The sequence below is a fragment of the Natator depressus genome, chromosome 2 (genome assembly GCF_965152275.1).
Source record: "Natator depressus isolate rNatDep1 chromosome 2, rNatDep2.hap1, whole genome shotgun sequence".
Classification (NCBI taxonomy): Eukaryota; Metazoa; Chordata; order Testudines; family Cheloniidae; genus Natator; species Natator depressus.
This window is the reverse complement of record NC_134235.1, coordinates 79,539,153-79,560,244: the sequence shown is the minus strand read 5'-3', so window position 1 is coordinate 79,560,244 and position 21,092 is coordinate 79,539,153. Positions and strand designations below refer to the sequence as shown.

General features: G+C 42.2%; 1 protein-coding gene across 2 annotated transcripts in view; it reads right to left on the bottom strand.

Moving 5' to 3' along the window:
- The window catches only part of SLC35D4 (solute carrier family 35 member D4), an 81,960-nt gene that overhangs the window by 53,598 nt on the left and 7,270 nt on the right, over window positions 1-21,092 (bottom strand). The window contains exons 3-9 of one of the 2 annotated variants that reach the window (XM_074944504.1): window positions 18,855-18,932; window positions 14,107-14,188; window positions 10,623-10,700; window positions 8,529-8,554; window positions 6,754-6,805; window positions 3,525-3,573; window positions 801-846 (exon numbers count right to left, since the gene is read on the bottom strand). In XM_074944504.1, the coding sequence (XP_074800605.1) occupies window positions 801-846; window positions 3,525-3,573; window positions 6,754-6,805; window positions 8,529-8,554; window positions 10,623-10,700; window positions 14,107-14,188; window positions 18,855-18,932 (411 nt within the window). The remainder of the gene's footprint in view (window positions 1-800; window positions 847-3,524; window positions 3,574-6,753; window positions 6,806-8,528; window positions 8,555-10,622; window positions 10,701-14,106; window positions 14,189-18,854; window positions 18,933-21,092) is intronic. The other variant, XM_074944505.1, reaches the window with a different exon arrangement.

Sequence of the window (21,092 nt, the reverse complement as noted above, 5' to 3'; positions counted from 1 at the left end):
CCAATGTTTTAAAAATAACTGTGCCAGGAATCAAGAGGTACGTTTTTCTGAATTGGGTCATGATTCATTAATGATGTACTGTTTAAAGTGAATTCAAGCATGAGTTAGCAGTGTTCATCTTAGTGCTGTATACAATACACTTAGGTGTAACATAAGGGTGACAGGTTTCAGAGTAACAGCCGTGTTAGTCTGTATTCGTAAAAAGAAAAAAGAAAAGGAGTACTTGTGGCACCTTAGAGACTAACCAGTTTATTTGAGCATGAGCTTTCGTGAGCTACAGCTCACTTCATCGGATGCATAGAGAGAGGTTTCAAAGAGGGATGGGCTATTACCAGCAGGAGAGTGAGTTTGTATGTGTGTCTGTGGGGGGGGGGGGGAGAGAAGGGTGAGAAAACCTGGATTTGTGCTGGAAATGGCCCTCCTTGATGATCACTTTAGATAAGCTGTTACCAGCAGGAGAGTGGGGTGGGAGGAAGTTTTGTTTCATGGTCTCTGTGTGTATATAATGTCTTCTGCAGTTTCCACGATATGCTATGCATCCGATGAAGTGAGCTGTAGCTCACGAAAGCTCATGCTCAAATAAACTGGTTAGTCTCTAAGGTGCCATAAGGGTGACAGTCAACGCTGTTCATTTTATCAGAAAAAGTTACTATTGGTCAGTTGGTAGCCATCAAAGAAACCTATTTATCTCGATAAAGCAGAGTAGAGAGGCCTATAGTTTACCTGTCCTCTAAATAAATGTCTACCCTTCTGTGATGGCCATACCTTTCCTTTAAAAAAGAAAATATAAAAAAAGTTACCTTAAGGAACTAGTTTTCCACAACTTGTGAATGACTTTGTAAACCCCTGTAATTGAAATGACATGTGTAACCGGTCTAGTACACAATCGTTCTGGTTAACGTGCTGCATTTGACAGTGGTACACACAGATATTTGTACCAGCATGGCACAAAGGATGCACACAATTGCTAACAAACATAACCGTTCTTGAGGGCACATCTACACTGCAATAAAAGACCCATGTCACAGCTCCTGCTGGCACAGGTCAGCTGACTCAGGCTTGTGGGGCTTGGGCTGCAGGGCTATAAAATTGTAATGCAGTCTTAGAGCCTGGGCTCCAGCCCAAGCCCAGATATCTATACTGCAATTTTTAGCCCCACAGCCCAAGCCCCACAAGCCTGAGTCAGTTGATCCGGGCTCTGAGATTCAGTGCCACAGGTTTTTCATTGCAGCATTCCTAAGCATTCCTTGTGCTTTGATCTACTCCCATTTCAAAGTGAGTTACAACAAAAAAATCACAATATGTTTCACAGAAGCTACCTAGAGACTTTCTAATGCTGATGTCTTCTGTGCCCTCTTGCTCACATGTCCAAGAGGATGGAATCCCACTAGGTTCAGCAGGTTGAAATGGCTCTGCAGGCAGGCGATGTCTAGGATTTGCTTCCTCACTGTGTCTATGCCAAATGCTCATGCTAGCTGCATGCTGAGCTTCTTCAGGATCTGGGCTACTAGCACCTTAATATCCAGAAGCAGCAGGGCTCTGACTAACACCCCAAACTGTGAAAGGAAAGAAGAAAGGAAGGTGGCCTTAAAGTACAGTGCGTGTCTGTAGGGTCTGCGTGGACACTTAGTGTCCGGCCAACTACTGTGGAACAGGTTGTCACAAGGATGTCACAGGCAGCCCTCACTGCCAGACTGGCACCTCCTCCTGGTCATGCTGGGAATTAGCTCAAGGCCAACCCACCCATGGTCTGCACATCAGCACTCTGTCTTCGCACCTGCCTACAGCTCCTCTCACAGTATCCTCTTCTCAACTCAACCCTCCAATAGGTTGTCATCTATGTTTCCCCCTTCCGGGAGGTGGGGGGGAACGGGTATCTCTGTCCAACAGTCCAGCCACTTCCCCAGTGGCAAGTTGGGGGACGAGGGCCTGCCCACTACTCCAGGCCCCAGCCCAGGAACACTGTAAATAGCAGCCTCCTGCTGCTCTTCTGTCAATGCTGCTCTATTTCCTCAGGCCACTTCCCCATGGCCCTAGCATCTTCTTCACCCTCACCTAAAGGCACTCAGCGGCTCAGTCCCAGGAGCCAGCCACTGCTCTGTCCAAGGTGCTTACAATTCTCTCAGCCCTCTAGGGATGCAGTCCTTACTCCCTGGACTCCCAGCAGCAACTGACCCTGCTCTGCCCTGTGGCTCTTTTTATATGGGACTACTGGGCCCTGACTGGCTGTTCCTTGCAGCCTCTCGCCTATTGGCTGCTTCCTGCGCAGCCTCTCCAGGGCTGTATTAACCCCTTCTCTGCCAATGTGGGGTGGACGCCCCATCACACAGATTAACACCATAGCTTGTCCCAGACTAGAATAGAGTCTCTAGGCACTATACAAAAATACAGTAAGAATCTCTGCACCAAAGAGTTTATAACCTCAACAGACAAGGTGGAAAGGAAGTACTATTATCCCCATTTTACAGATGGGGAATTGACACACAGAGAGACCAAGGTCCAGATCTTCAGGAGGTATTTAGGCACCAAACAGGAGGATCTGGGTTTGAGGGACTTGCCCAAGGCCATCCAGCAAGTCTATTGCAGAGCAAAGAAGTAGCTCAGGTTTTCTGAGACCTGGTCCAATGCTTTAGCCACAAAACCACCCTTCTAGGGGTGGTGATTTTAAAAGGTGTAGATGAATCCGAGACTGGTTAATCCTGTGTTTTTAAATTTTGTCCTTTTAAAATGTGTATGTTTTACTGAGTTGTGTCAATTTAAAATTAGAATTTATTTTTATATTTATTGTTTGTACATAATGACCCATGGCTAAGACCCTTTATATGAATACATGTATTATTATTTAATTATTGCTACTTTCCTGATCTGCAGATTCTCCAGGCTTGACTATTTAAGCTACCATGGAAAAAGTGGGTCACTGACATCAGATTTACTATGCCAAAGCCAATTATCCCAGAATTTATCCAAACTACAGAAAAATATCCAAATACCCATAGAAAAGAAAAACCACAGTTTAAATTAAAAAATGCAAGAGGATTGTATACTCACATACAAATATAACCCAAAATTTCATCACCCTTCCTCCGGGAGTATGTTCGGCACAGATTTTCAGTATTTTAAAATACTATCTGCCAACAGACTTTTAAAATAAAATCAGCCCAGATCACAAGCTATTAGTAAATGTTTTCCACGGAAGATCTATTAGTGAGCACAGCATCAAAACCCTACAAAACCACCACTGCTTATTAAAATTATATGTGAATTTTCTGATCCAGAGTTACCATTGACTGCCATACCTACTTTCCTCTATTGTTGTTTTCAATTTAAAAAGCTACAAAGGCAGGGGCAGGGGAGTTCCTATTTTCTGCTGTGCAAGGCAGTAGGACACTAAACCCTTTATCATCTTTCATCTAAGTATTTCTTCTCCTTTCTATCATTAGTTTAAATTTCCCTGTCTTCACAAAAAGGCCATAATTTGCCTGCTTGATAGGTTTATTTTCTCAGACAAGTTTTTCAAAACTTACCAACACAGATCAAGTGAATTAGAGCCCAGAAATAGCCATCTGGATCAAACTGCAACAGAGAACATCTAAATAAATAAATGCACATGCATGTAAATATGTCCACCAATACTTCTTTTGTATTTGGTTTCACAAACCAAAAGCAATGGGAACTGCACTATAAACTACAACACGTTAGGAGAGAGTAAAGATTTCTCAGAGATTCTCTTAGAACCCAGAGGATCATCCTCCCTCAGTCTATCCTGACTTTATATTCCATGGACCAGCCCCTCAGCTGGTAAAAATCAGTATATCTCAATTGGCTTCCATGCACTGATTTAAATAACCTGAGAATCCAACCCCCCATAATCTCCACTCTCCGCTGACAAACCCTTGCATTGCAGCTACTCTTCTTTAAGCAGAGGAGAAGAGACATGACTCCCTCAGAAACCTGTCACTACCAATTCTCCTAAATTAGCATAGCAGATAGGGGACTGCTGCAGAGTACTGTAATGTGTTCCTTCCCACAATAGCCAGTCATTCCGTCTCTCTAAGGGTAACTCTACACAGCCAAAAAGACCTGCAGTAGCATGTCTCAGAGTCAGGGTCAACGGACTCATGCTTGCTGGGCTTGGGCTACGGGGCTAAAAATAGCAGTGTAGATGTTAGGGTCTCAGAGCCCAGGCTCCAGCCTGAGTCCATTCTCCTTTTTGGGTTTCAGAGACCCAGCTCCAGCCCGAGCCCAAATAGCTTCACTGCTGTTTTTTAGCCCAGCAGCCCAAGTCAATTGACTCAGGCTCTGAGACTCACTGCTGCAGGAGTATTTTTGCTGGGTACACATACCCCAAGATTCTCAGCCTCTGCAGGCTTGTACCAAGAGAGACCATATGACTGGATCAAACAAAGACTGCAGTGCAGACCACTAGGTCTGCCCAAGATGTGTACCTTCTGTTACAGTATCTAAATAAGCACTCTTTCAGCACACACACACACACACACACACACACACACACACACACACCCCCATAAATACAAAAAACTTCACTTTGGGGAAAAAATGACAACTCCGACTACTGAGATTGTGAGCTTTTGGGAGCCCCATCTTTTTATTATGTTTGTGCAGTACCTGAATAATGGAGTCCTGATCTATGACATCTATCATAGATAGATGCTCTCCATGCTTCTATGGCCATCTTTGCATCTCGCAGTCTATAATTTATCCTTACAACACAAGTGCTATTATCCCCATTTTATAGATAGGAAACTGAGGTACAGAAAAGCAAAGTGATTTGCCCAAGATCACCGAGGAAGTCTGTGGCGGAGCAGGAAATTAAATCTGGGTTTCCTGAGTCCCAGGCTAGCACCTTAACCACTGGAACATCCTTCCTCAAGACTGAGTCTCTTAAAAGCTACTGCAATACAAATAAATAAAATAATAATGATCATATATTATGTTATTAGGGCTGTCAAGCGATTAAAAAAATTAATTGCGGTTAATCACACTTTTAAACAATAATAGAATGCCATTTATTTAAATATTTTTGGATGATTTCTACATTTTCAAATTTCAATTTCAATTTCAACTACAACACAGAATACAAAGTGTACAGTGCTCACATGATATTTATTTTTATTACAAGTGTTTGCAATGTAAAAAGACAAAGAAATAGTATTTTTCAATTCACCCAATACAAGTACTGTAATGCAATCTCTGTCGTGAAAGTTGAACTTGCACATATAGAATTATGTACAAAAGTACTGCATTCAAAAATAAAACAATGTAAAGTTTTAGAGCTTGCATGTCCACTCAGTCCTACTTCTCATTCAGCCAATCGTTCAGACAAACAAGTTTGTTTACATTTGCAGGAGATAATGCTGCCCGTTTCTTGTTTACAATCTCACCTGAACGTAAGAACAGGCATTCTCATGGCACTGTTGTAGCTGGTGTCACAAGATATTTACGTGCCAGATGTGCATGCTTCAACCACCATTCCAGGGGACGTGCATCCACGTTGATGATGGGTTCTGCTTGAAAACTATCCAAAGCAGTGCGAACGACGCATGTTCATTTTCATTCTCTGAGTCAGATGTCACCAGCAGAAGGTTGATTTTCTTTTTTGGTGATTCGGGTTCTGTAATTTCCACATCAGAGTGTTGCTCTTTTAAGACTTCTGAAAGCATGCTCCCTGCCTTGTCTCTTTCAAATTTTGGAAGACACTTCAGATTCTTAAATCTTGGGATGAGGGCTGTAGCTATCTTTACAAATCTCACATTGGTACCTTCTTTGCATTTTGTCAAATCTACAGTGAACTTGTTCCTAAAACAAACAACATGTGCTGGGTCATCATCTGAGACTCCCATAACATGAAATATATGGCAGAATGTGGGTAAAACAGAGCAGGGGACGTACAATTCTCCCCCAAGGAGTTCAGTCACAAATTTAATTAACGCATTATTTTTTTAACGAGCGTCATCAGCATAGAAGCGTGTCTTCTGGAATGGTGGCCGAAGCATGAAGGGGCATACGAATGTTTAGCATATCTGGCACGTAAATACCTTGCAATGCTAGCTACAAAAGTGCCACGCAAATGCCTGTTCTCACTTTCTGGTGACACTGTAAAGAAGAAGACTGCAGCATTATCTCCTGTAAACGTAAATAAACTTGTTTGTCTTAGCAATTGGCTGAACAAGAAGTAGGATTGAGTGGACTTGTAGCCTCTGAAGTTTTACATTGTTTTGTTTTTGAGTGCAGTTATGTAACAACAACAAAAATCTACATTTGTAAGTTGCACTTTCAGGACAAAGAGATTGCACTACAGTATTTGTATGAGGTGAATTGGAAAATGCTATTTCTTCTGTTTATCATTTTTACAGTGCAAATATTTGTAATCAAAATATACACTTTGATTTCAGTTACAACACAGAATACAAGATATATATGAAAATGTAGAAAAACATCCAAAATATTTAATAAATTTCAATTGGTAGTCTCTTGTTTAACAGTGCGATTAAAACTGCGATTAATCGTGATTATTAATTTTTTTTAGTTAATTGTGTGAGTTAACTGCGATTAATTGACAGCCCTAGTTGTTATAAAACATAAGAGGCCGAGGAAACAGTTCTATAACCCTTCACAAAACTGACTGTGAATTACTTTAGCACACAAGCGAAAGCCATGCAAATATATTCCCCCTGCCTGGAAACAGGACTCCCAAATACCAAGGTCAAAGACAGCTGACAAAACAGAACCCACCTGCGTGTCAAACAAAGGAAGGCACCCTGCTGCGATTAGGAGGAACAGCACACTGTGTGAAAGAAAACAAAGACCTATAGCTTGTAACCCAATCCTGCACTCTCAGATCAGATTGGGAGTTTCCATTCACTCTCACACTGACATCCCTTAATTTTTACATAGATTATCACCTTTTCCACCAACAGGAAGGTATTTTACCTATTTTCCTTTGTATTTAACAACAACAAAAAGAATTTAATCAGCAGAAAAGAATACCCATGCAAAATATACACGAGTTAATGCTGTGGACAGGCTTCGTACTTGAGAATATTAATCATATTGTGCCAGATTCTCCTTTACCATCCAGCCCCTTCATACCACTCCGGCAGCACAAAGCGGGTCAGGTTATGGTGATAAATGGACAGCAAAGAGTTCCACTTGTTGAGGGGAGTACCCTGCCGTCATAAACCCAGCAGAGGTTGCACCTGCACCAGCCACTTCTCACCCCACTCCTAGCATAGGGAGCACACTGGGGCCACGGTGGACTGAGGGTGCAATGGAGAGAGGCTCTACTATACCAATCCTCTGCTAGTGTAAGGTCCCTAAAACTGCTCTTACTCACATCAGGGCTGAGTCAATTGCAGAACCAGGTAGCTATAACATGCTCTTTGACAGAACCCTTCTCCCCTGCTCCAGGCAGAGCTCAGATGCAGGGCAGAATTAAGCCTGTTTTCTTTGATTGTTGTAACCCTCATCCCTCCCTATGTATCCCTTCCTTCATTTGTTGTCATCATTTTTGAAGTTCACCTAATTCAGAATGTAAGCATTTTGGGCCAAAGTTCGTGTCTACCTTTATTTCTGCAATGCACCGTGAAAAGTTAGGAACCCTTCATCAATAGTAACAATAATGAATAATTGTTTTGCAGTTAGTTTTCGAGGGTTATGAGGTGCTTTTTGGTTGTTGTTTGTTTTGTTTTTTTAAACAGGGGGCTGGGGGGGGGGAGAAAAAGCAAGAAAAACACAGGCATGCTTGATGGAAATAATCCAGTGATCAAAACACACGTATAACAAGATCACTGGGAAAAAACACCTAGATTGAAAAAAGTTATAACACATCAATGGACGTGTTGCTTCTAAGCAGCATAAATGTTAAACCAAATCTTCCCTGATTAGGGGTAAAGGGGCAGCTGAACTCTCCAGCTCCAAAATAAAGTGGCTAATCTACACTCTAAGGGGTTGTGTGGGAGGGAAGGAGCACTTGGCCTTCTGAATGACTGGCTTTTCTATTTGTTATTCTCCCTCTCTCCTTTTCAGAGGCTAAATTTATAGGGGAAACAAATGAAGGGCCAGATTCTTCCACCTAGCTTGAGAAAGGGTGGCAGAATTGGGCCCTACAATTTTCAGAAAGGCCATTCTTGAGTTACTTTAAAGCTTCATTCTTTTGCTGTTTATGATTATCCTTTGGAAGCTTAAACTTGAAATAGGTTTCCTTTCCAAAAACATTTTTTGCCTCCATCACGTGCATGCAATGGTTTGTTAGTCATAATCACTTGCCTTCCAGCAATGCCATTTATGTTATACAAAGAAAAAAAATCTATTTACACAATTGTTTTTAGAAAATGAAAATATATAAAGATAATTTAATTACATAAATGTTGCAATGTGGGCCTACTGCTGCCCACAGTAATGTGTCTTCATTTATACATTGTTTTGGTGTTCCATTACCTGAAGCAAATATAGAAACCAGAGCCAAAACCAGTGCAATTCACCCCATCTGAGTAGCTTAAAAAACTTACCTACAGATTTTTAGGAGAGAGGTTTGCTGTATAAAAAGAGAGAAAATGTGCTCAAAAGATTTAAAGTGACTGATCACTGAAAAAGTAGTCATTTTTTGCATTAAGATGGGAGGTAGATTTCAAACATTTTCTCTGGTGACTCTAAATATTTGCTATACATAACAAAAATTCAGAACTAATAATTTAATAAAATAAGTTCTTCATATGATGGAAAAGAGTCTCCCAACAAAGAGTTAAAGCCATTATAGAACATCCCAACCGGCAAATAAATTGGTTCAGACACTGACAAACAACAATAAACCAGCCATTGTGCTTGACTGGGACACTTATTTTGCAGTAGAATGAGGATTATAGAATGGCATAAACCAATCTCAGAACTGAATTTTCAGCATACTGGTCATCTTAACCTGAAACCAGATATGAATTTCATACCTGGCCTTTATCTTGGAATGAGCCAAAATCCTAGATGTCAATACACCCAAACTTTGGCATGCGTGGATCAAATTATACACATTTGTACAGTCTTTGAGTTTCAGTTTTTTTAGTGGCAGCCAGTGCTGGCTATTTGTCTTTTATTCCACATACCACAGATGTAATTAATGGAAGATTCCTTTCAAACTAGAGGAGGCTTCGTGTGTTGTGAAGTGCTTGCCTGGGCCACTCTACACAGCAAATCACACAGATATCTAATAAGCAAGATCTCCAATACATCTTAAGAGACAGATCCCACTCCTGTTAAAGGAAATGGGAATCTTTCTCCTGACTTGAATGGGAATTTCACTCTATAAGGGTACATCTATACTGCGTTTTAAAATACATGGCAGCAAGTCTCAGAGCCTGCGTCTACAGACACGGGCTCGTAGTTATGGCCTTAAAAAAAAAAAAACTGTGTAGACATTGTGGTTCAGGATGGGGCTTGGTCTCTGAAGCTCACCCCCCTTCTTGGGCTTCGAAGCCCCAACTCCAGCCCAAACCCGAATGTCCACACAACTGTTTTTAATTCTGTAGTGCGAGCCCTACGAGCCCGAGTCTGCAGACCCGGGTTCTGAGATTCACAGACATGGGTTTTAAAAAGCAGTGCAAACATACCCCATAGCATCTAAAACTGTGTGGTTCCCCCCCTGAATTTCATGTTCAGATGCGATCAATTCCAGCTGTGTATAGTTCACATGAGACTCATATCATTTATCACATCACTATACACACTGTACCGGCAACATTTAAGGGGCCCAATTCTCCTGCCATTGAAGTCAAAGGATCAAGTTCTTATATCTGGCATAAAGGAGATGGGATTTTCATTTTCAAAAAGAACAAGTCATCAGGATCAAACCAGTCTTAAAAAATACAGATCAAATTGCCAATATACATTCAAAGTATTTCCCTAGCCAAGAAAAAGGTCAATAGCTTGATATTTGCTGACAGCGAATACTGTCTCTGAGACTCACTGCAGTGCAACCAGTGCAGACAGGAAAGCATGCAGGACTAATTTAGGCAGAGGTGGAAGTAAGCCGGTACACCCCGGTGCGCCGTACCGGGGTGGATCGGCTTCCCCAGGTGCAATTTAAAGGGCCTGCAGCTCCCAGCAGCGGCTGGAACCCCCGGCCCTTTAAATTGCTGCCAGAGCCCTGCTGCCGGAGCCCTGGGGTAGCGGTGGCGGGGCTGGGGTGGAGATTTAAAGGGCCCGGGGCAGTAGTGGTGGCTGGAGCCCTGTCCCCGGAGCCCTGTCCCCGGAGCCCTGGGGAAATGGTGGTGGGGCTCTGGGGATGATCTAAAGGGCCCAGGGCTTCACCCGCTGCTACCACCCAGGGCCCTTTAAACCCCTGCCAGAGCCCCCGGCTGCTGCTGTTACTCTGGGGAGAGGGAAGGAGGCACTTGCCGGTACAGGGTGGGCCGGGGCTGGCTCTGACCCCCACAGCCCCGCCCCTTCCGCCCGAGGCCCCGCCCTTTCCAAGGACCAGAGCCGGCCCCAGCCCAGCCCCGTACCAGTAAGTCCCTAGACTTACTTTCATCCCTGAATTTAGGTATTAAAAGAAAAACAGCATCCTGTTATAGTGCAGTTACATTACTGGAGCTGGCCTTTCATATATCGATTACCTCTTTCTGCACAAACTTCTGGAATCCACAGGTTATAACTTCTGCTGCATTGTGGACAGTAAGGAACACAGGAATTGGCTGCCACCGGAGGAGGAAAATGACATTCAGAATTAGCACCCTATCTCTCTACAGTAAGCTGTTCTCATTCATTTTCCTATATCTATCTATTGATACAGAAACTTGGGTGTTACTTAAGACTAAGGCCTGGTCGACACTGGGGGGGAGGATCGATCTAAGATATGCAACTTCAGCTATGAGAATAGCGTAGCTGAAGTCGACGTACTTAGATCGACTTACCACGGCGTCTTCACGGTGGTGAGTCGACTGCTGCCGCTCCCCCGTCGACTCTGCTTGCGCCTCTCGCAACGGTGGAGTACAGGAGTCGACGGGAGAGCACTCGGGGATCGATTTATCGCGTCTAGACTAAACGCGATAGATCAACCCCTGATAGATCAATCGCTACCCGCCGATCCAGCGGGTAGTGTAAACCTGGCCTAAGGCATTGTGGGTGCCATAGTTTTACAGGTTTACCCTCAGTTTCTCCTATGGAGAATTGCCATAAACTAGGGAAGAAGTATAGAACAGGGTACTCAAGCAGTACTGGAATTCTACCTTCAACCAAAAGGACCCAGAGGGGCCTCTTGCTGCTACTCCAATTAAAGTAATCAAGAAATAGAAAACAACAATAGTGATTAATCTGGCTCCAGGTGAAGTCAACTAGATTGCAGGTGCTCAGCACTTTTTGAAAATCAGGTGGGAGGTGCCTCAGATTGACAGCCAAAAACTGAGGCAACCCAACGTCAGAAAATGTTGATTTTAATTCTCATAATACTCACATGAGAAAAGTAAATATTAATATCCACAGATGGGAAAACAGACTCAGAGATTAATTCATGTTTGTAAAGTGCTTGAGATCCACTTGGATGATAAATAGTGTACGCACCAAATACATCTTAGATTTTACTTTGCAAAGAAGCCTCAAACCCATTTTTCTGTGTTTTGTTCTTCTTTTCCATATAGCTGGACAAATTGTCCCTATTAAAACATTCCTAGCTATAATGACAATTCAGATGGAGGAATGAACATATTTACACGATGATTACTTTAGACACCTTTAAATTAGCAAGAAAATGGGAAAAAAAAACCAAGCAAACAAAAGCACATGTAGAGAGGAAATTGTCAGCTGCTCTTTCACTGGTACTGAAAACCTAACAACAAGTCCTGACCCCACAGCTGGACTTGGACTTCTGATGCCAAATGAGAAAGTTAAAATGAGACCATCTAATATAAGAATCTTGAGCTAGACACAATAGGAAACTCTAGAAATAATGATATCCAAAGAAAGTTGACACCAGAATTTACATTCTCCCTTTTGTGGAGCCAATTTACTACTTTTTGTGTGTGCTATTGGCTCCTTCTAGAGTCAAAAGAAATGTGTTTTAGAGCCAACAATTGCTCCAATTTGCCCAGCTCAGTTAACCGTCTCCATATGTTTATTGTCTTTGATGTGAATATTTTTTTAAAATGTATGAGTGGCTTTAGTTCTCATGAACGGAAGGTTTACTGGCTGGGATCAGCCAGTGCGATTGGATTCTGTGCAGACTTCCCCACATAATTCTGTCAATGCATCTCAGTCCAGACGCAAGCAATCCTCTTCCAGTTCCAGACCTGTCCTGAGCAGAGAGACAGATAGTGTTTTTTGTGACGTGCACAAAGAAGAATAGAGAGCCCAATACAATAAATAATTATGAGTGTACGTTGTTCACTCATAAGTGTTGGCAGGATTGGGCCCTTGGTGTGGAAATTAATTTCATTTAATTTCTATTTGGGAGGTAAACCATTGGATCTAAGAGCCAAAGATACTGCTGATGAGAGCAGGCCCAACTCCAGTGAACTGTTAAATCAATTTTCCTTACATCTGTATTATATGCCTATAGTGGACATTGAAGCATGCATTCAGGAGTGAAATTCATTCAAATACATGGGCCTACACACCAATTAGGGTCCATGAACCTAATGGGATTATTCACATGAGTAACTTTCTCATGTGCCTAAGCGTTTGCAGGATTGGCCCTTAAATCCCCATTTTGCACATCACAAAACCAAGTATGACTGGCAGCTTCAGTTCAAGAAAGGTTAGGACATGGACCACTAAGATCTGTGCCTGGATGGGAACCTCATTGTGTGGATCTCTGCTCTCCTGCACAGAAGTGGGCTTAACCCTTCCTCTCCCCACAAAAGACATTCCCCTCTTTCCTGGATGTCCATGTATCCAGGCAGCAGGGAAGAGGTGGAAACTGGGTAAAGCAAGGGAGGAGTGGGTGAACCAGGGATCTGACTGGGGAGGACTTACTCTGTACCTCCTCCATCCCTATGGAATACAGGCAGAGAAGACAATACAGCCTGAAACCTGGGGTTGCATTATTGTTTCCTTTTAGCCCTTTCCTGAAGGATCTGTGGATAGTCACAGCCAGGGGAAGCCAAATGGATCTGCTCTAATGAGGAGACAGAGAGGCCACCATTGTAGGTGACTAGGGGTGAGATTCAATCTGTAGGCAAATGGCCCCAGTTTCCTGAACAGCCACTGTAACCCACAGGGGATGAGATTGGGCCCCACAGTCTTTTCCGTGGCAGTGAGGGGCCCTGCCCTTCACCCTCCCCACCCAACAAGATGAAGTTGAGGTGTATCACTGCAAGCAGATCCTTATGGAGATTTCCCTCCCCATCCCTGCTGTGGGTTTTAATGCGGGTGTGTATGATCTGGCTGTGGAGTTGAAGAGTGTTGTCTAAGTCTGGACTGGGATTCATTGACAAAACTCATAGGGAAGTTTGCACAGCATCTGATCACACAGACTGGACAATTCCTATAAAATACTGCTATGGGTTTTTTTTAAATAAGGTCACAGGATTTTCAAGAACCAAAAATACTAAAGGCAATTTAAACAAATGATATTAAATATTACTTAAAGCATACTTGACCTCACCTAGATCTTCACTGGCCTATTATGGTTTAAATGACTTTATGAATCCATTCAATCCCTTAATCTCTTCCCAAATAAAAAATTTGCAATTTATTTTTTCAAACCCCATAATGTGTCAAAAATATCCTGTAAAAGGGACACAAGCCTTTTCCACTGATCTCATTGTGCATCTCATTTGCAATAGAGGAAAACAATTAAAAAAAAACAGAGTTAGTAACTCCTCCAGAAATTTCTGTTTGCATAATAAGGCAGATTGGTGAGGCTCTATTCTGCAAGATGCTGAGCGTTCCTGGGAGGTGCTGAGTCCTCTCAGCTGTCACTGAAGTCAGTGGGAGTTCAGGGTGCGAGGTACATCTCAGTGGTGCTCCACACCTTGCAGGATCAAGACTCTAATCTCTAGTAGTGTTAGTAAAACAGCACTGACGTCCTTGCTTGTAGAATATTTTCTTTACGCACGAAGTATAGAGAATCTGGTTATTCATTTCCATTGGTGTGTTTCTTACCAATCTAGATAATGCCCTGGAACCTGCATAGATAATGCCCACAAAAAGCACTGAAGCCGGGAGCCATGTCAGTACTTCAGACCTTAAAAAGAATGAAAAATACCATTATTTACCACATTCCTTTTACAAATGGCCATTAGCAGTAGTTGTTTATGGTGGACAATGTAAAAGGGATTTCTCAAGCAAAGCAGTACATATTTAATTCAATGTTTTACCCCCACGTTCCCACCCCCGACTTACTTAGGAACGCTCCAGGACAGAAAAGAACAAGTTAACCCACCTAACCCCAAATTTCCCTTTTACAGAAGGAGCAGTTGTTCTCCCCAATATATATCTCCCCAGAATACTTGTTTAACTTCCATTAACAACAATTGTTCGTATTGATTTTAACAGACAGAAATTTTCATTTTAATTGGCATCACTGATGCTCAATAGAAGTTGGAAGAACTGACAGATGAAGGTATAAAATGGCCTGTGTGATGCATATGTGTGTGTGTGTATATACACACACACACACACAATGTACATGTTTATTCCTCAGCTAGATCTGCAAACATACTCCTCCTACAGGTCACTTAGCCCCTGTGGGATTTGCCTCTTGAGTTTTCAGAATGACATACCTTTGACTAAGCCAAACTCCTAGAGGCAGTTTAACAACTAATATGGGCGAATGAAGTCATTCCAGCTTGAAGTAATTGTTCTTAGTCATGTTTTGTGCTGTGGGCTGAAGTTTCACCTTTATGAAGAGTCTTCAAAATTTGTTTTCTTCTGCAAGTCTCAGAAAGTAGGGGAGGAAAAGCGCCAAGCAAGTGGTTAACTTCAGTGTGAGTGATATCAAATCCTGAATAAGGGGGTAAAGCGGGAGCAACTAAGGGCCTGATTCAAAGTTAATTGAAGTAAATGGGTTTTTCCATTGATTTCAGCTGGCTTTGGATCAGGCCTAACAGATCATGAAGTTACTCCAGAATATTTATTTTTTTAAAGTGTAGAATCCTAGTTCTTCCAAAGTAACACAAGCCCCTGGTTTACATCATGTTCATGAATTGTGGACAAGAGCCAAAAAGTGCAGTCACATGATGCAAAAAAAAACTCCCTCCATTGAAGAATGTGAAATTAAAATGAGCTGAAATGAGGATATATGTGCAACGATTTATGCAAATACAATGGAAGAAAAACATAAACATCATGTTTCATTTCCTTCTGCACATTTCTTTTCATATATGCTTTTGAAGACACTTGACTAAAAACCCAGGAGAGCTAAAAGTCACAGACATAGAAATCCCCAGGCTTTCTTGTTTATTGGGTAGTTATGATCACTTTGATAGGAATAATGCACATTTTAAGGCTATTGACTTCCATTTAAATTTTGCCTGAATCAGGATCTGAACCTACTGTAGTGTATGACCAATGAGTTCACATCAGATGCCTACCTAAAGCAAATTTATGCCATTGGAATGGAGAACTCTGGGAAAATAAAACCCCGCAACTTGAGTACTGGATTCCCATTTGGAACATAAAAATAAAAAAACCCTGATCACCATGTGAAGTTTCAGGAATTCCAGAAATGTTTATATCTCCAATGCAATCACAAAATGCAGTGGAAAAGAATTTCAAAAGCAGTTCCCAGGATGTAACAGTAGGTTCTATGCTGCCAAGAGGGAATTTCAGGGTTGGAAAAGAATGCCTGGATATCTGATGTAATGTTTCATCAGCAATAAGCACTCCTATATGCAGGCCAGTCCAATAGCCAGGTTCAGTGTAGCTAGGTGGGCTGGAGAGCCTGGGGCTAAGCCAACCCTGATTACAGGATGAGCTCCACCTGAGAGGAATCAGGGATTCCAGTATAAAAAGTGCAGGAAGGTGCAGTGAAGGGGAAAAACATCAAGAAGCTGTGGCAAAGTCTGCAGAAAGTGCTCCAGGCATGGAGGCATGGGAGACACCATGACCAAGCAGGGAAGTGACTGCAAAGCTTGTCAGACAGGGAGGCCTCAGAGGAGAAAGAGAAACCTGGAGTTGTGTAGACTTATGAATGGACTCTGTTTTTTGGGGGGGAGGTTTGGTTTTATTTACAGTTTATTTTATATTAATAAGCCCAGTCCCTAAGGATGGGTATGTTTGACCAAGAAAAAGCCTCAAGTAAAGTTTCTTTGAATAGTCCAAGAGGGGAAACTGAAGAAGGGTGCCTGTAGTGCGACCATAGGCCAAGAGAGGGCACATGGGAGGCAGCTGGTTGGATTACACTGAGGCCTGGCTTATGCTACAAGGTTAAATTGACATAAGCTGCCTTGCGTCAACCTATCTGTGGAAGTATCTTCACTTAAATTTGGCTCCTGCCGATGTAAGTGCCTCTCTACACCAATTTAGTAACATCAGCTCTCCAAGTGGCGTAAGGTCACATGGTCGACGTATTTAGGTCGATGCAGTAGATCAGTGTAGATACTGTGTTGCTTACGTTGACTGTTACTGGCTTTCAGGAGCCGCCCCACAATGCCGCACACTGACAATACAATCGATACACGTGCTCCTGGTAAGGATGCACACCATCAATACAAGGAGCCAAGTGTGCACCCACACACAAGCGATTTAATAACTGCGGTGACTGTTTGCTGACGTAAGTTAGGTCAACATAATTCTGTAATGTAGACATGGCCTGAGTCACTTATACTAACATGACTGACAGCAGAACGCAGTGACATGCATACAGGGAAGTAAACTGCTGTAACAAAGACAGGAAAGGAAAAGGCAGCTGCCTGGCTGTTAGGATGTGATCCAAGGCCCACTGAAGACAGTGGAAAGACTCATTAACTACAGTGGGCTTTGAATCAGACCCTTAGAGCTCTGCATTTCTCTTTGAGTGAATGCAATATGAATCATAGTCTCTTACTCCGAGTAACTATGGAGATATGCATAGCCCCTAAGGCTAGGAACATCTCCAACTCTCTTCAGAGCCCTTCTTGCTGACCCAAGTTCCATACAGAGTTACAAATCCAGCCTTTTTGCAGCTAAGAGAATGGTGACTGTGGTGGCCTTGGGAGTTGGGGGGAGATAAACTGTGGTGTCCAAAAAGCTGAAGAAATCTTGCTGTAAGCCACATGCATTATATAACTCAGTATCTGCTGCGTTTTAGCTCTTATAAAAGATATTTCTTGGGTTCAGGATCAGAAGTACATGCAGGAGAAAGGGATATTCCAGTGCAAAGCTAATGGGGCTACATTTTTCAAAAGCACCCTTTAAGTTTGGATGCCTTACTTGATGCGCCTGTTTTTTCAGAGGTTTTGAACACAGCTCCCAGAAGCATCACTTTGAGATGTGGACACTTGGCACCTCTGAAAACCAAGCTTAGCTATCTAAAGATGGGCACTCAAAAATTAAAGCCACCCAGAATTAAAGAGTATTTCTGAAAATTTGGACCTAAATGTCTTACACCAATTGCGGTACCTAGCTAAAGGTACAGCAAAATATGAGACTTCATACAAAGACTGGAATATAATTACAGTGCTTTGAAGAATGAGTCCAAAGCATTGGCTATGCCTAGTTATTTAATTTAGTCATTAACTAATAGTTAGAGAAAGCCTGCTCCATAAAACTATGAAGAAATTCTCTCAACTGTTAATCTCTCAGGGGTTGTTAGTCTCATTTACTTCCCTATATCACACTGACATCTAGTGGATGTAAGGTTTTGTTTCCAAAACATACAAAAAAGCTAGTCAAATTTTTCCATCAAAACTTTTTTTTTATATATAAAATGGCTCTTCAACAAAATCCAAAGTTTTCATCTAAAATTTTCTTCAACCTTTTTCAGGGTTTTCATTGAAAGAAACAAACATTAGAAACAAAAAAATTTCAGTTTAGTTTTGGGTATGGCTTTAAATTTTTCAACAACCCATAAAAACTCAAAGAAAAAATGTGACAAACAATTTTGATTTTGTTTTCATCAGAAAAAAAAATCATTTCCAAATGAGGCCTGCTTAAAAAAAAAAATTGAGAGGATGTAACTTATGCCTGCATCCCTTCTGGATTTCCAGAATATATTAAGGGTAAAGAAAAATAATGCATATAGAATAAAAGTTTGTTAATAATTGTAGTTACCAACTACCACCAACAAAACAAGGCTGTTCCCCGAAGGGCATTGATCCTGTCAATGTCAATGAGAGTTTTGGCCCAAAATATTCCCACTCTAGCCAAATTGCTTATAAAAACATATGGGGACAAATTCTGTTCCCATCTATGTCCCTGCAACCTCTCTGAAGTCAGTCTAGTTACTTGGGCACAAGTGAAAGCAAAATTCAGCCCATTACTTGCAAACGAAAGGATTCCATTCAAAATTATGAAGTCCAAAGGTACAATGCCCTATTCAAATTGTTTGGGTCTCAACACAACAGTGCGCTATCTGAAAAACCTATCAACTAGTATCACCATGAAAATTTCACTCCTTTATCAAATAAAATAGATGTATCTTTTTAATTACAACCAAAAATATGTAAGTCAAGTAATCTGTGATGCTACCACCTTTTCCTACTCACTCTTCATGGAAAATTGAACCTCCATATCACCCATGGGTTATATCTCATGCCTTTGCTAAGTGGAGTTGGTCTGTTTGAAAACTGTACATTTATACTCTGAACTGTGCTCACTTTCCATCTGCTCCTACGTGGCAGCTCAATACTTTCCTCTGCAGCAAACCTAACTGTGTCATAGTCCAACAACAAAAAATAAATATTAATGACGTATTGCAGAGTTCACTGTACCTTGAACTGCAATTGATCTCCACCCAGCCCAGCTTCCAGGAGACGTGGAGCAGAAATCCACCAACTAATGTCTGCCACCTGAAACAACACAGAACAGTCACTCTGGTGGTTTTTTTAAATATCACAAACCATATTTCCCATAGCGAAATTAGGTTTCCCCCATATGTAGCTTGGCATCTTTTCTTGTAGTGCCTCCTAGCCCTGGAATGTCAGTCCTGAGCCTGTACAGCAGTGGTGGGCAACCTGCGGCCGGGCAGGGTAATCCACTGGCGTATTGCGGGACAGTTTGTTTACATTTTCACAGCCACCTGCAGCTCCCAGTGGCCACGGTTCGCCGTTCCCGGCCAATGGGAGCTGCAGGAAGTGGCGGCCAGCACATCCCTACCGCCCGTGCCACTTCCCGCAGCTCCCATTGGCCAGGAACGGTGAACCACAGCCACTGGGAGCTGCGGGCAGCCGTGAAAATGTAAACAAACTGTCTGACGGTACACCAGTGGATTACCCTGACGGGCTGCAGGTTGCCCACCACTGCTGTACAGCATGCAGCCCTGCTCTTTTCTTTTAAAACCTATCTCTCCACCCCATCCATCACTCTGGCTATTGCCTCAAATCTAATTGTATTCAAATATACTTTATAAGGAAAAAACTGACCACATTAAAAATTAGCACCCTTGCTCTCTTACATTATAACTTTGGTCCTTCCATATACTCTCCCCACACCCTTCATTTATGGTCTCTTGCTCTGGGTTCAAGTAGATTGTAGGCAGGGATCTGTCAGTTTATTTGTCTGATAAGCACTATGCATGCTAATCATACCCAAATGCTAACTTTCTATTCCATTATATTATAGAAGGGAGAAGGGAAAACAGTTAAACAATATTTTGGGATTGACCTTCCTCTTTGTCTTTGTATGTTGTTGGGGGGAGGGTTGTTTTGGTTTTGGGGTTCTTTCTGTCCATCTGTTTAAGTTTAAATCCTATAAACGCTATTGGATCTAAGCCTTCAACAACTGGCTTCGTTTGGATCATTCCTGGCAATAAGCCCCAGGGATACTATGTGTAGTCCACTGACTTCACATATCAACTCGAACATGACTATTCATGGTAGCTCACACTAGGCCTGGATTGAAAACTCCCTACACCACAAACTGTACTTTTTTCTATATAGTGCCAAGCATACTGTCAATAACAATCAAATAACAAATACATAGACGGCCCACAGCACTATTTAATCTGTAGCTTCTAGAGAGAGCTTCTTCATAACTGGCTAGTTTTTTGTTCAAATCCAAAACCTCCTGGATCTGCCACTATATTGGTATTTCACAATAACTAATAACACTCTACCCTATCAGAAGAGCCTTCTCTATCCTACCAGAGAAACAGCATGTGAAATCATGAAAAGACTGTGAGGGAATTTATTTTAAACTATAAAAAGAAAATCTGTATACTCAGTGCTAGTTTTATGTTCCACATTTCCTTTTCCTTTGGTTTAGCAGAGTTTTTTGGGGGGGTGCAGGGTTTGAATACTATTTGCTTTATATTCAGTAAATGTTTAGTGTACTGTGCTGTAATGCGAAACCATTGTAACCTGTGTAACTGTTAGGCACAAAGGTTTTGTTTGCCTGTTAGTCCTTTCATTGTTAAGCGGTGTGTTGCAAAAAAAGAAAAGAAAGACACCATCACATGCAATTCACTCTACAGCAGTGGTGGGCAAATGTAAACAAACTGTCTGGCGGCCTGCCAGTGGATTACCCTGACGGGCCACGTGTGGCCCGTGGACCGCAGGTTGCCCACCACTGCTCTACAGCCTGATGCTGGTGGAAAGCAGATAGATTACTGCCCACAGGGAACGTTAAGAACAATCAGTGCAGCTACAACAGTTCACTTTACCTTGTTTAGATGAGGGGCGTACAATAATGTAAAAGCTGGGTAAGCCGGATGTTCATCAGGGGCTTGATCCTGCTCCCATTCAAGTCAAAACTCCCATTAACATTAATGGTGCAGGATCAAGTCCCAGAGAGCAAACGCACCTCTGGTACTGAAGATAATCCTACAAGGTACAGAGCACCCACCACTCCTGTTGAAGTCAATGAGAGTTGAAGGTCCTCAGCACCTTGCAGGAGAGAACCCTACATTAGACAGAGAACACAAGCAATGACAACAGACCTATGGCAGGGTTAGATGGTGAGGATAAGGTGCTTTTCTCCCCTGCTCACTTACTGCAAAATCTAAAGCGATA